This window comes from Danio aesculapii, chromosome 3, assembly GCF_903798145.1.
Source record: "Danio aesculapii chromosome 3, fDanAes4.1, whole genome shotgun sequence".
Taxonomy (NCBI): Eukaryota; Metazoa; Chordata; class Actinopteri; order Cypriniformes; family Danionidae; genus Danio; species Danio aesculapii.
In genome coordinates this window covers 9,496,646-9,511,852 of record NC_079437.1, presented here as the reverse complement: position 1 = coordinate 9,511,852, position 15,207 = coordinate 9,496,646, and the positions used below count along the sequence as shown (strand labels likewise).

General features: G+C 42.5%; 1 protein-coding gene across 1 annotated transcript; it reads left to right on the top strand.

Annotated features, from left to right (window-relative positions):
- The first annotated feature begins 329 nt into the window (after window positions 1-329).
- On the top strand, window positions 330-13,114 carry LOC130217170 (butyrophilin-like protein 3). Its single transcript, XM_056449226.1, has 5 exons — window positions 330-387; window positions 2,602-2,952; window positions 4,057-4,329; window positions 6,410-6,523; window positions 13,047-13,114. Exons 1-5 carry the CDS (start codon window positions 330-332, stop codon window positions 13,112-13,114), a joined length of 864 nt encoding a protein of 287 aa, XP_056305201.1.
- The last annotated feature ends 2,093 nt before the right edge of the window (window positions 13,115-15,207 follow it).

Genomic DNA, 15,207 nt, shown 5'->3' with positions numbered 1-15,207 from the left:
TAGTTTAGATTAAACAAGTCAATCTTTACATTAACATTGCAATGGATGCAAGGTGAAATCAGTTTCTGGTGATAAAATCCATAATCTTGTTCACAGACTGGTGAAACTTCTCATGTTTGCTCTGAAAAGCTCAAAGATTAAAGACATTTCCATCTGCTGTTGCTGACTGGTCAAACGGACAGTGTTATAACACTAACCCCATGCGTCAACATCTCTGGTAAATGTGCAAGGATTCAAAACGCTTGCGTGTTAATACATTATTACTGTGATTTATATATTAAAATGTGTTATTTTCATATTCTTCTCTCACCTATCTGTGTTTTTCAGAGATGGGGTTTGTATGTTTGACTCTGCTGATTTTAAGTGGAATTACAGATTCAATATCAGGTAATTAGAGCTGAATTATGAGCAGGTCTAAAAAAAAAAAAAAAAAAAAAAAAGATTCCTGCTGGACATTTAAATCTTTCAGCAAGTGTGTTTTCAGTGAACATTGTTTGTGTTGCTATCTGGTTTTCAAAAGATCAAAAGAAAATCAGCACACTGCCACTTTAGCTCCCAAAAGTCCTTTAACATCACTCACAACGTTTCGACCTACTATTTTTAGACTATTTAAGAAACAGTGATACAGCTCTACACAACACACCTGCAATCAATCGCTATAATCAGCCAACAAGACAGTAAACAGGCACATATACATACAACAATACACATATGACAATATGAGATGCATACAGTTGAAGTCAGAATTATTAGCCCCCGTTTTTGAATTTCCCAAATGATGTTTAACAGAGTAAGGAAATTTTCACAGTATGTCTGATAATATTTTTACTTCTGGAGAAAGTTATTTGTTTTATTTTGGCTAGAATAAAAGCAGTTTTAAATTTTTTAAACACCATTTTAAGATCAATATAATTAGCCCCCTTAAGCTATATTTTTTCGATAAATAACTTGCCTAACTACCCTAACCTGTCTAGTATACTAATTAACCTAGTCAAGCCTTTAAATGTCACTTTAAGCTGTATAGAAGTGTCTTAAAATATCTAGTCAAATATTATTTACTGTCAACATGGCAAAGATAAAATAAATCAGTTATTAAAACTATTATGTTTAGAAATGTGTTGGAAAAAAGTCTTTTCTCCGTTAAACAGAAATTGGAGGGGAAAAAACAAACCGGGGGCTAATAATTCAGGGGGGCTAATAATTCTGACTTCAACTGTACATACCAATACAAAAAAAATATTTAAAATACAATTTCAAATTTTAACTTCCTCTTAGACAAAGTATTCAGTGTATAAATATAGCGCATCTCACCTGCAAAAAATAATCACATCAGTCAACCACAAGCCCAATGAACCAAGGGGAAAAATTGTATACACATATATTTAGTATACATATGACAGTATAGAATATAAATACACTTACAAAAAGGATTTTAAATCAAAATCCAAATTTAGACCTTTCGGAGACAAAGTATTTAATGTGTAAATGTAAAACGCTTCCCTCAGTAATAAAAGTCTGTCAAAATCTCTACCCTTTCTTGGAACCTTCACTTGTTCAATGCCAATATATCGTAATGTCGAAAGGTTAAGTTTCAATGCATTAAAATGAACAGAGATAGGATGTCGTTGATCATTTAATCGCATATTACCTCTGTGTTCAGCAATTTGTGTTTTCAAACCCCATCTTGTTTTACCGATATAAGCTAAACCACAAGGACTACTGTTGCCTTCTGTGTTTATTTTAGATCAAGCACCTGCCTTCGAGATTCATGTTTTTTGTTTGCTATCTTGTTTTGCCATGAAATCATCAAGTTTTACTTGAATATTTAAAGGACAAAAATCCTATTCAAAGAATATTTTCTGCCAGTATTATGAGGACATTTGTCAAATAGTAATAATGTTTGGGACTTTGTGATCAGTTTTGGGTTTTTTTTTTGTGAAAATGGGGCATTTTCACAACTTTGACAAATGCTTGTAAAGATTAAGAACAGGAAGATAAGTCCTACAAGTAATGCTAAACAGCACATTCTTCTGACATTAATGGAATTGCTTAATATTCAGCATAATCATTCAGTGAGCACTTTTAATGATTATAAAGTTAATAATCAAACAGCCAACATTAAAGAACACTCATATGTGACCCTGAGCCACAACACCAGTCTTGCACAGATATTTCATCAACTTTAAAGGAGATTTTCTCAATATTTAGATTTGTTGAACACCCAGACTTCAGAATTTCTAATAGTTTTATCCCTGACAAATATTGTCTTGTCATAGCTACTGGAAAGCTTATATATTCAGCTTTAAGGTGACGTCAAAATCTCAATCTCAAAATCTGAGGCTTATGTCTGGTTTTGGTGTAAATCATTACATGTTAATAATTCAACAAATCATGTATATATAAGTTTAAGTGAACATTTTCAGAACCTTATCATACCAGATACTATTGAACAATCATTATATTTACATTGCTGTATAAAATCTTTAGGGAATCTTGCCAGAATGTTAGACAAAGTTTTGAGAATGTTTCTGGTTAGCTGTTTTGAAGGTTGACATTTTGGTGACAATATTTTTTTCCTTCCATGTTCTCTTCTTGTACCAGAGCGGTTTGATGTTGTGGGACCTGCATATCCTGTGTTTGCTGGTGCTGGTGAAGATGTGCTTCTAACCTGTTCAGTCAAACTGAAAACCAGTGTTGTTGACATGAGAGTCGAATGGTATCGAACTGATCTAAGTGGTGCACTAGTTCATCTATATGAGGATCATGAAGACAGAAACACTGAGCAGATTCAGTCCTACAGAGGGAGAACTGAACTCAATCATCAGCTGCTACAGACAGGAAACGCATCACTCAGACTATCAGCAGTGAAAGTGTCTGATGAAGGACGTTATAAGTGTTTAATAAAGTCAATATCCTGGTTTGATGATGCCACTGTTGATGTTAAAGTTGAAGGTGAGTAAAGCAATAGATCTATTTTGTGTTTGCAAACTGTAATAATGTGTTTTGTGGGAGGAGCTAAAGTGGTGGCAGAAAGTGATGGTACTCTAACAGCAGTGTTAAACTGTCAGCACTAAAATCAGATTAGGAATATGGATCATTCTGAAAACTTATCCAGTTATTTCAACAGTTTCCCAGAGAGTGCTGCTCTCGATGTAATTTAAGACCTAAATAGAGCCCAAATCCTAACCCTACATTTAAGCATTACACTTTATACTAACCTGTAGTAGACATGCTCTTTCCTCTCTGCGTGCACCAGACTCTCCTAAATACACCAGGCATGACATAAGAGTTTTTTTTTTCTAGTTTCAGACCACAGGTATCATTTTCCCATTCTGTGCCACATTGTTTAAATAGCAAATGTATTTGTGCCAATTTGAAGGGGAAAATAAGGTGTGTTAAGGCGCATTGTTGATGTTTTGCTATTTTGAGGCAACTAAATTTTAATTGGTACCATTGATTGACTAAATCTGACCTAGGTCAATTGCACAATTTAATAAGCTTGTTCATGTTGCTTATTACACACACCGGGATGTACAGCAGCACACAAGATATCTTTAATGGGAGATGACACTTTAATTAGTTTAATGTATGCTACACCTGAGACACTTCCATAACTTAAGAGACAAAGGACACATTTTTTTAGACCATGTGCCAACCATTTATCCTGTCCTTAAAATAGTGATGACAAACGTGGATTCAGACATGCCCTAAGTGCTGTTGTGTTCACTTTAGACCATGATTATTAAAATAAAGCCCTTAGTCTTAGATTTAGTCTGGTAATGAATGTGCAAATGTTGATGTGTTTGGTCTAGGTGGCATATCTATGTTACACTGTTTCTTTCATTATTGGCTCACTGGCTGCTGAGGCGGCAGCAGCCAATCATCTAAGCAATGCAGGTAATGATGTGATTGAAAGCAGACTGGTTAAGATGAATCACCTTGCGTGCTCATATGACTCATGACTGAACTTTGTTTTTAAATAGTTAATCATGATGCATTTGATGTTGTTGTTTTATATATATATTTTATTTACTCAGTGAATGTTATTTGTTGTAGCTGTAGGAAGTCCTCCAGTGATCACAGTAGATGGGTTTGATCGTTCAGGAGGGCTTCATCTACAGTGTGAAGCTGAAGGTTGGTATCCTGAACCTGATCTTGAGTGGCTGGAAAGTGAAGGAGTCAGATTGAGTCCAGAAACTACAGAGATGCACAAAACCACAGACAGATTCAGTGTAAAACACACCGTCACTGTTCATCAGAGAGACGACAAGATTCACTGCAGAGTCAAACTGAGACACCACATGCTGGAGGCAAAGATTATCATTTCAAGTGAGTACTGACACTAAAATGTATTAATTTTGCCATTTACTTACACTTCTGATTTACTGGTAAACCTGAAAAATGTTTGGACACACTTGACTGAACTGAAGATTCTCATGATCCAAGAAATACTTTGGTCCAAAGGCTTCAGATGAAATGCTTGAATGACAAATGACAAATCACATGTGTCTTCAGGGTAGTGCTGAATACATTTTAATCTGTATATCCTGCTTTTTGCATTCTGGCAAGCTCTAAAGCATGGCTGGTGTAGTTGTTACTTAGTAATGCATTAAACACAAACTGGTGGCTGGCTGTGACGTCTCACATTTTGACACGTTGTGGCAACAATGACACGTTGTGGCATCTCCCATTTTTAAAAATAAGAGTCACACATGATGAGTTTTATATCAACTTTGATCAACTTAAAAATAAATGATGATAATTATCATTGTTATAATTTCAAAACAGCCTGGGGCATGCATATTAATGATCCTGTATCCTACATATGGAGGGCTTGAGGGCGTGGCCTGTGACTAATACAACAGTCTGTTTTGTGGTCTAATTGGCTTGTTGTCTGCTGGGATTTTACACATGCTGTATTTATATGAGAAAAAGGAAACTGGTGTTTGAGGCTAATGGTATGTCCATTTCCATATACTGAACCCATATTATTCTAGTATGTCTAGGTAAATCCAGATTTCCTTTATAGGGCACCTTTAAATTAGTTTGATGATTTAAAACACTGAACTGCTGCCAGTTTGCTAGCTCAGAAGATGGTTTCCATCACCTTAGCCAGAAGAATAGCCACCACCACCTGAGTTGTCTGAGCAGCTGCCACCATAAGAGCTGTTACTGCCAGAGCTGCCAACACCACCTCCAGAGCTGCCAAAGTTGCCACCGCCAGAGCTGCCAAAGTTGCCACCGCCAGAGCTGCCAGAGTTGGCGCTGCCGCAGCCAGGGTTGCCAGAGTTCCCGCCCCCAGAGCTGCCAGTCACAACCACCAAAGCCAGAGCCATTGATGCCGGCAGAACCCTCTGTATTCCCGAATAGTGGGTGCCAGATACCTCTGAACCCCTCAAATGGCAGGTGGTAGATACCTCTGAACCACTCGAATGGGGGGTGCCAGATACCTCTGAAGCCCTTGAATGGTGGGTGCCAGATACTTCTGAATCCCTCGAATGGCGGGTGCCAGATCCTCTGGAATTCCCCGAAATGTGGGCACCAGATCCTCCTGAGTCCCACGAATGGCCAGAGCCGCCAACTGAGTCCCACGAATGGCCAGAGCCCAGAGCCGCCACCTGAGTCCCACGAAAGGCCATTGCCACGACCGGAGTCTCATGAAAGACCAGAGCCACCACCTGAGTTCTACGAATGGCCACCAGAGCCGTGTGAACTTCCTGCGCCACCAGAGCTGTATGACTTCCAAGTGCCACCAGAGCTGTGTGACTTCCCAGAGCCGCCAGAGCCGTTTGACTTCCCAGAGCCGCCTGAGCCATGTGACTTTCCAGAGCCCCCAGAGCTGGGTGAATTCTCAGTGTTTTTTGAATTAAAGCCTCCTGACACACTGGGGTTGAGTAAACTGGCAGTGCCTCCTGAACCAAGGCCTCCAAACCTACTGGGGTTATATGAACTGTCAGTGTCTCCTGAACTAAAGCCTCTTGACCCACTGGGGTTAAATGAACTGCCAGTGCCTCCTGAACCAAAGCCTCCTGACCTACTGGGGTTAGCTGAACTGCCAGTTCTCCCTGAACCAGAGTCTCCTGACCCACTGTAGGTGTATGACCCGCCTGTGCCTGCTGAACCAAAGCCCCTAAATGTATTGCAGCTCTATACTCCAGGCCCTCCGCAGCTCTTCGCTCCAGGCCCTCTGCAGCTCTTCTCTCTAGGCCCTCCGCAGCTCCATGCTTCAGGCCCTTCGCAGCTCCACACTCCAGGCCCTTCGCAGCCCCATGCTCCAGGCTTTCTGCAGCTCTGTGTTTTCTTGCCTTGCCTCCTGTGTTTAAACCTTGCTTTTTTTGTTTGTTTTATGTTATCTACGTAAAATTACAAGTCTCCCAACAACTCCCCACCTCTCTCATTTGTTTTTCAGGTAATATGTTTAATTCTTGTAGTCAAAAAACAGCAGTCATAATGATGTCAGTTTCTGCTGTGCTCTGTGTGATTGCTGGAATGCTGATAGCTGTGTTTGTTCATAAATACAGAGGTAAGGTTATATTTAATTTCTCACTTATTCATGCATTCATTTTCTTATTGGCCACAGTGGATGCCCTTCCAGCTGCAACCTATCACTGGGAAACATGCATACACATTCACACACACACACACTACGGACAATTTAGCTTATTCAATTCACCTATAGCGCATGTCTTTGGACTTGTTGGGAAAATCAGAGCACCCGGAGGAAACCCACACCAACATGAGGAGAACATGCAAACGCCACAGAGAAATGCCAACTGACCCAGCCGAGGTTCAAACCAGCAACCTTCTTGCTGTGAGGCGATTGTGCTACCCACTGCGCTATCGTGATGCCCTAGTTTCCTCATTTCATACATGAAAATATATTATCTGTGAATGCGTTAATTTAAAATTTGCTTATAAATGTGCTTATAAAAGGAAACATTTAGCTTGTACCATCATTCATTCTGCATTCTTTCTTTCAAATGACAACTCCACAATGAAAATGATAGTGTATATAACGCAAAATTTGTCATTTGAATTTTTACGAATCTCTCATTTAGTTGCTCAAACTGATTTGGGATAAACTCAAATTACACAATATATTGTATATGCAAGTAAAAAACAAAACTTAAAAACAGAAGCTTATTGAAAACATGAATATGTAAGCCACAATTAAAATAATAATGTGAACATCTATAAAAATATCAGATTTTTCAACAGTGGCATTTGTTTTAAACTTAACTAAATCTGTTTAAATTTTACTTCTGAATTTGCTCGACCACAATAATATAGTCTGCTCTCAAACAGTGAAACAAATGAGAGAACTGACGAGTTTTCTAGGGCCTCATGTACGAAGACTTGCGTTGAAATCATGCTAAAATATTGCGTACGCACAAAGCTGTAAATGTGCGTATGCAGTAAAAACTTCAGATGTATGCCGAATCCCAAGCATATTCTCTTTGTACATCCGAATTAACGTGAAACTGAGTGCAAGTGCACGAGCGCAAAACCCATCCCTGCCTCCTCCCCCATGTGAATATGGTAATGACTCTACTTTGGCAAAACCAAATGAAAAAGCAATGGCAAAAACAAGCAAGAAGAGAAACTTCACAGAATGTGAATTGGAGGTGCTCCTATCAGAGGTAGACCGGAGAAAAACGGTGTTATTTGCAAGTTTGTCCTCCGGAATTAATAGCAAAAGAAAAAAAAAAATGAGTGCGAGAGTTTATCTGACGCGGTTAACGCAGTTGGGTCTGAACATCGCACTGAGTGAATTAAAAAAATAAATGGTCCGATGTAAAGGTGTAAAATTTTATACCATCTATAGTAGTGTGAGTGGCGTAGCTCGTAAAGCGGATGCAAACATATTTTGACGTGTTCGATCATAGACTCGGTTCGAATCCAGCGTCTGATGAACTCATTCTTCTTTTTTCCCCCCACTACATATCAGATTTTGCCTACTCTTCATCATGAGGAAGACAAGTAGGAATCATTAATAAGTGTGTGTATTATGTTAAGCGCATTTGAGCATCACATATTATTTGCATTTCAAGAGTTCACACTTAGATATTGTTTGACAACTGTTAGCAGGTTTGGCATGCTGTCCCGGGAGAGAACCCTGAGCTCGGAGATAGGTGAGCCCAGGGCTCCCGCCTGGTCCATAGAGCATATGAGGGGAGAACGAGATCAGGTGGTTCTCGAGAGCTCCCCGTGGTAAAAGAAAAAAGGAGGAGAAGGGGTGGATGGGGGGTTTCTTCGAAAAACGAAGATAAGAGAGTAGTTCTAGCTAGGCTACTTATAGTGAGTTGCGGTTAATCTGATTGGCTAACTAGTGAATGTAGATGAGTGGCCAGCTGCAGTCAATCATATCACGTGCTTCTCTCGAAATTAGTTTGAAAACTTCACTTCAAGAGTTCACACTTAGATATTGTTTGACAACTGTTAGCAGGTTTGGCATGCTGTCCCGGGAGAGAACCCTGAGCTCGGAGATAGGTGAGCCCAGGGCTCCCGCCTGGTCCATAGAGCATATGAGGGGAGAACGAGATCAGGTGGTTCTCGAGAGCTCCCCAAATGCAGGAGACTCGGGACAGCAACGGTGTATTCGTAGAAACTCCCCAAAAGGCTTAGAAGGCTATATCCGGCTGCTGGATATAGTGTTTTTTCGGAAGGAAAGGTAAAGGAGGCTCCTGTGGGAGCAAAGGATGATACGGACTCCTGCGGGAGCCCGAGCAGGGTTGGCATGGGCTATGAATACTCCTGCGGGAGTAGATTCGGGGAGACCCCTGCGGGGGTTAGAGCCATGGGATGGACAGGAATCCTGCTGGGGTAGTTAAAAATGGGGAAGGGGAGTGAGGACTTCAGCTGGATAAGTGGGGGTGAAGGGGGCTGGGGTGGGGCATGGAATCCAAAGGAGTGGATTGCTCAAGGAACACTCCTTGCGGAGATATAGCTGGGAGGTGGCAGCGCTATATATAAATATATATGTATATATGAAAATATATAGATATATAAATATATAATGGGGTAATCTAGTGCCTTGGGGGGGTGATTTTTTTGGACTCCTGCGGGAGTCGAAGCTCCTGGGCACTCCTGCGGGAGATAGAGCTGTATGTGCCATCTCCAGCTGGAGTCGGGAAGAGGAAGGGCAGGTGAATGCCCCAGCTGAAGGGTGAATGGCAGTTGGGCGATGACCCCTGCGGGGGTCGATGCTCGGGACCACTCCTGCGGGAGTTAGAGCTTGAGGGTGACGGCACTATATATAAATGTATATTTATATGCGTGGGTGCATATATATATATATACATATATATAAATTAAATAAAATAAATGAAAGGTAAATGTGTAAAATAAATGTATAAGAATATAAAATAAGCTAGGGCCGGGGAGGGTAGTTGACGTGACTCGTGCTCGTGTCACAGCTCGGGGTTGGTTGAGCTATTTTGGCCAGCTCCAGTAGGAGTCGGGAGAGATGAGGGGGAGGTGAAGACTCCTGCTGGAGGGTGACGGGCAGAATTGGTGCTCTGGGGGTGTTCCTGCGGGAACAGAGCGTGATGGTGGCAGCGCTATATATAAATTAATATTTATATGCGTGGGTGCATATAGATATGAATCTATATAAATAAAATCAAACAGAGAGAAAAATAAAGCTATATTATATGTCATTGTTAAAATGACTTATAATATGTAAAAGCTAGGGTTGGGGGAGGGGCTGTGAGATGATTCCTGCGGGAACCGAAGCTCGGGGTAACACTCCTGCAGGACTCAGAGCCATGGGGGGGGGGGGGGGGGGGGGGTTTCAGGGAAAGGTGGAGGGGTGGTAAAGACTTCTGTGGCAGCGGCCAGGGGGGGGCGGAGTGACAGGGGGTGCCTGGGCGGGAAAAACTCCTGCTGGAGTTAGGTGCGTGAATAGGGAGAGAAAGCTGAGTGCGACTCAGAGCCAGAAGGAAGAAAGGAGGGTTAGGTGGCTGGGTCGTGCCTGCGCCCTTGGGTGGCTGAGGAGCTCCTCCGCCCTCTGGAAGCTGGGATGGCTGTGTCTAGGCTTATCCCTGGATTGGGCTCGTGCCCTTGACCGCTGGGTTTAAGGTGTCTGCTGGTGAGGGTCCTTTGGGCTTCCTTTAGATGGCTGTGGCTGAGTCGAATGTAGGATTTGAAGGCGTCGGAAGACCACCTTCCTAGTGTTTGTATGTGTTGTTGAGATAGCCCTTTGTGTGCAGCTGTGGTGGCGGCTCCTATTCTGAATGAGTGACTGGAGTATGATCCTGGTGGGAAGCCTGAATGGTGGAGGACTGCTTTGAGGTGTTTTTGGAACCAAAAGCGTGTCACTGGGTGGTGTGCGTCATCTATGAAAAGGGGGGCTAGGGGACTTAAGCTTAGTGTTTTTCTATATTGTATGTAAGCTAGGAGTGTTTGGAATGGGCTTGTGGGGGAGGGGATATTAAATATGTAGATGCAATGTCCCTTTCTGGATTGATCTGTTTTACTTTGCTTAATGAGGAAGGAAATTGTTTCCTCGTCAATCAATGTCAGATCTGCGATGGTGGGGTGAACAAAGGGATCGAAATTGGAAGTTACTGCAAATTCGAAACATCTAAGAAATCCGAAAAAGGCTAGAATAAACATAGCGTCTAGAGTCTGGTCTGTATGAAAGGATAGGTAGCCTTTTCTGAGAGTGGAAATGCATTTGGAGAGTATATTGTGTGTGATGGGCAGTCTGGTGTCTGGGAGGGGGGGATGGGTTTTCTGGATGCCCTTAATGAGAAGGCTGGTTTGTGAATTAGCAATAGAATCAGAAATGGAGCCGTACATGAGTTTGTGAAAAAATTGAATACCACTTAAGTAACTCTTAATTGAGTTGGCTTGGATATGTTTATGTGAATGTAGATATGTGATGAATGATGTGATTGTAAGAAGGGAGAAATTAGGGAATGTAGTGTTGTATAGGGAATGAAAGTGTTTGAATGTTTTCCATGCGGTGAGATATGATTGTAATGTTCTTGGAGCTACAGCCTGCAGAATTAGAGATATAGATGTTTGGTGCAGATTGTGCATGGGATGATTTATTGGAATATCATCTCTGAATATGGAGGGATGGGAGTCGGGTGTTGCTCCGCCTCTGGCGCCAATTGCCTGAATCTCTGAAAATGGAAACGAGATAATAATAATGAATTGTTTTTTGGCTGAAGTCCAAATGAGGCGACGGAGAAGCGGCATTAAGGCGGGAGAGTGAGAGCGTCCTCTATTGATGCAGTGAACAACGGCTTCATTGTCACAATGGATGAGAATGCTGGATGCAGACCATTCAGCTCCCCATAATAAAGTTGCGACTACTATAGGGTATAATTCAAATAGTGCGGACGAATGTTGATGGGAGGGAATCTCCATCATTTGTGGAGGCCAATCGGAGGCGAACCATCGACCTTGGTAATAGCCGCCGAATCCTACGGAGGGGGCGGCGTCAGTGTAAAGATGGATATCTACGGGGGAAGAAATTAAATCATTGTAGAAGAATGAGCAGCCATTCCAGCACTTAAGGAAGGAAATCCAAAGGCTGAGTTCGTTGCGGCAGGGATCGGATAAAGGTATGTTTTCGTCTAAACTGTGAGCTGATGCTGCGAGTTGGAGGAGGTGAGTGACAAAGGGTCGTCCTTGTGGTATGATATGCATGGCGAAATTTAGGTGTCCTTATATTGACAGCAGTTCGCGCTTAGAACATTCTGGTTTCTCCAAAAATAATGAAGAAAGAGAAATAATTCGATCTATTTTCTCTTTAGGCAAGGATGCTTTTTTGAGAGTCCAAATTGATGCCTAGGAATTCTATGCAGGTACTAGGGCCGGCGGTTTTTTTCTCCGCGAGGGGGATACCAAGTTTAGCAAAAACTGCTTTTGTGGTCACTAGGTTTTGAGCTTGTGGAGTATTTGAGGGAGAGATGATGAGGAAATCATCTAGGAGGTGGACTACATGTGGGATTCCGTAGTTATTAGCGAGAATCCAGCATATGGCTTCTGAAAGCATGTCAAATATTTTGGGGCTACTTCTGCAACCGAAAGTTAAACGGACTGTGAAGTAGAATTGAGATTTCCAATTGATGCCAAAAAGATGCCAGAACTTGGGATGTAAAGGCATGATTTTAAATACTGACGTGATATCGACTTTAGCGAGCCAAGCGTTGCGGCCGACGAGTTTAATTAAATGGATTGCTTGGTCTATGTCGTGGTAATTCAGAGAGAATTCGTCTGGCGAAATGATGCTGTTAATGCTTGAAAATGCGGAATTATGTGGAGAAGACAGGTCAATTATTAATCGTTTTTTTTCCGGAAAATTTTCTGGTTGCTACTCCGATTGGGCTGATCCGATATGTGCTGAACGGGGGGGCAAGAAAGGGACCGATCATAAATTTATTATCGATCTCTTTCTTGATTAATTTCTCCACCACTTCTGGTTCAGCGTTGGCGGATTGTAGATTAGGACATGCGAGGTTGTAGGAAGGAAGAGTCGAAACACCTGGGTGGAATCCATTAGACAGACCTGAAATAAGAAATTCAGAAAAGTTAGGATCAGGGTGCAATCGTAATTCAGAGTAAAGGTTAGAAATATTGACAGGAGTCGACAAGTAATTTCTTTGTTTTTTATTAGCTCTCAAAACTTGGCATACGACACGTGCGTGTGCGCCGCCGCAGTAGTTGCAAATATGTATAAATTTGCAAGGATTGCGAAAGCATCTTGCTATGTTAAAATTATTGCAGGTTGCAGAAGAGGGAGGGTTTTGGGATGAGAGAGGAGGAAGTAGAGCGGGGATAGCAGAGGTAGAGGGGCGGGGTACATAGCTGGTGGATCTTGGGTTTTGTAGTTCTTTATCTGCGGAGGGGATTATGAAGGGACAAGAAGTGGTCGGGTGTATATTTGAACGGCAGACCGCGCAGGAAAGATCACTGCGCAGAGATCTGTGTCCATAGCCCCCCAATATGGGCATTGATTCCACTGAGTAACGCGAATGGCGCATTTTGCAGAGAATAATTTATGGTATGTGTAAAAATGTGTTCCCCCATAGGAGAGCGCGAGCTCCGAAATGATGGCCATATAATCGTTCAGCTCGCGCCTCCTATGGGGAAAAACTGAGCAGATGGTTTCTGTGTAACGTGCGAAAGCTACGTGGAATTCAGCTATTGAAAGTGTACAAGGTTGTGAGCTAACTGATGATTTGAGAGTAAAGGTGAATTCGCCGCAATCCACCTGTCGTTCTGCCGAGGGAGGTGCTATGGGTGAAAGGAGTGTAGAAAGGTCTATGTCGGCACCTGATAGGATGAGGTTCTTGATGGCGTTGGAGATCGGAGTTGGTTCCAGGACTGGAGCATTGAGCGGAATGGGAAGGGGCGTGGCTGTGGTTAGGGTGAAGGGGGGTCGTGCGGAAGATATGTTAGGAGGGATGGTAGACTGTTGGGGAGGATTAGTAAAGGATGTGGGTGCTTGGTGTAGGGATGTAGAGGAGAAAAAAGAGGGGATATTTGCAGAGGGAAATTGAGTAGGCAGAGGAAGAGTGTTAGGATTTGTAGGAAATGTCTGAGTAGAAATAGGCTGGGTTGAAGAATGAGGAAGATTAGATGAGAGAGCGAAATGGGGAGGGTTGAGAGTGGGGGGCAGAGATGGAAGAATAGGACTGGAGTTTCCGCTAGAATGTGGAGCTGGAGGCCAGGGGAAGGGGGTAGAAAGTCCTGGAGTGGTGTAATTGTCCGGTGGATTGTCGGTGTTTTGGAAGGTGGTGTTAGAGGGAGCAGTTTGTCCTGTAACTTGGGATAGTTTTGTATTGCTTTTTCTGGTTGCTTTCTTTGGAGGTCCGGGGAGGTTTCTTGCTTGCTGTGCAGTGGTGGGTTGAGGATAGGGGGTGTGGCGGGAGCGAGCAGCTCTGTTGTCCTGGGGGGGCGGAGTTGGTGACGGGATGGCTTCGTAGAGTTTTAGTAGTTCGGATTTATTGCAGCGGCTGGGGATGGAAATTCCGGCGTTTATGAGGGTCTGGCGAAGTTCAGAAACGGTCATCTTGTTGGAGGTGAGGGATGAAGATCTGGCGGATGCGTAAGATGAAGCTGGAGAAGGTAGGTTGCGATTTGGAGTGATAAGAGATGGAGATAGCGTGCGGCGTAAGGTCCTTGCAACTGTTGAACGGATAGGCCTTCGGCCTCTTATGGGAGCCTCGGAGATTGGTTGGTTTCCGGTTGGAGCTTGTTGTTGTGCTTGTGCTGGTGTTTCTGGGAGAGCGGCTGTATCAGATCTTTCCATGGTGCTGTTGTTGGTGTGATGAGATCTTTATGCTGCTTTGCTGTGTCCGTTGAAGTTGAATTTCTGCTGTTGCTGCTGTTGTTGTTGTTGTTGTTTGTAGTTGTAGTAGTCAGGGAAGGTAGGATAGTAGGTATGGTTGTAGATGTTTTGGAGTCGAAGATTGTAGAAGAGCTGGGTCTGTCTTAGTGTGCTTTCTTCGAAAAACGAAGATAAGAGTAGTTCTAGCTAGGCTACTTATAGTGAGTTGGGGTTAATCTGATTGGCTACCTAGTGAATGTAGATGAGTGGCCAGCTGCAGTCAATCATATCACGTGCTCCTCTCGAAATTAGTTTGAAAACTTCACTTATTAAAAAGAAAAGTTTCTGATTCACGTATGCAAATTCGTCTTCAGATGGCGCCTTTATCGCAATGTGCGTGCAGTCGATCGCTCTGATTACATTGGGAAAACCGGCGATTGCTGCAAATTGCGCTTTAATGTTTGGCTGGTCAACTGCATGGTATGGAAACCTTATAAATCTGCTAGACATGTGGATGATCCCGTCCCATACAGCTAGCATTGCACTCTAGGAGTCGCCAATGGAAATAAAACAAACACACACAAGAAATGCACATACGCCAGACATAAAGTTGGCGTGAACCAACTCTCACGTTCATTTTACCGTTAGTAAATCCAAACATCAGCGTGAAATCTGGCGTACGCAAAGTTTTTGTGCATACGCAGCGTTGATACATGAGGCCCCTGGTCTGTGAGTCGACTCTAATTATGTTTTTCCACTTGACAATGTGACGTTGCATAGAAATGATTGTATTTGCACAGAAATAGCAAATAGATTATAAATATAGTATAGCAGCCCATAACAATTTAAGTACAATTATCATTGGTTTACTTTTCCTACTGGTGAGAAACATGTAATTATTAAATCTCTTGTGTCTTTAT

What these genes read in the sequence shown, in the direction of transcription:
- LOC130217170 (XM_056449226.1), top strand. Translation starts at nt 330, where the DNA reads ATGGGGTTTGTATGTTTGACTCTGCTGATTTTAAGTGGAATTACAGAT. An exon ending in TGTTGATGTTAAAGTTGAAG is followed by an intron (nt 2,953 to 4,056) that starts GTGAGTAAAGCA and finishes TATTTGTTGTAG; the next exon opens with CTGTAGGAAGTCCTCCAGTG. An exon ending in GGCAAAGATTATCATTTCAA is followed by an intron (nt 4,330 to 6,409) that starts GTGAGTACTGAC and finishes TTTGTTTTTCAG; the next exon opens with GTAATATGTTTAATTCTTGT.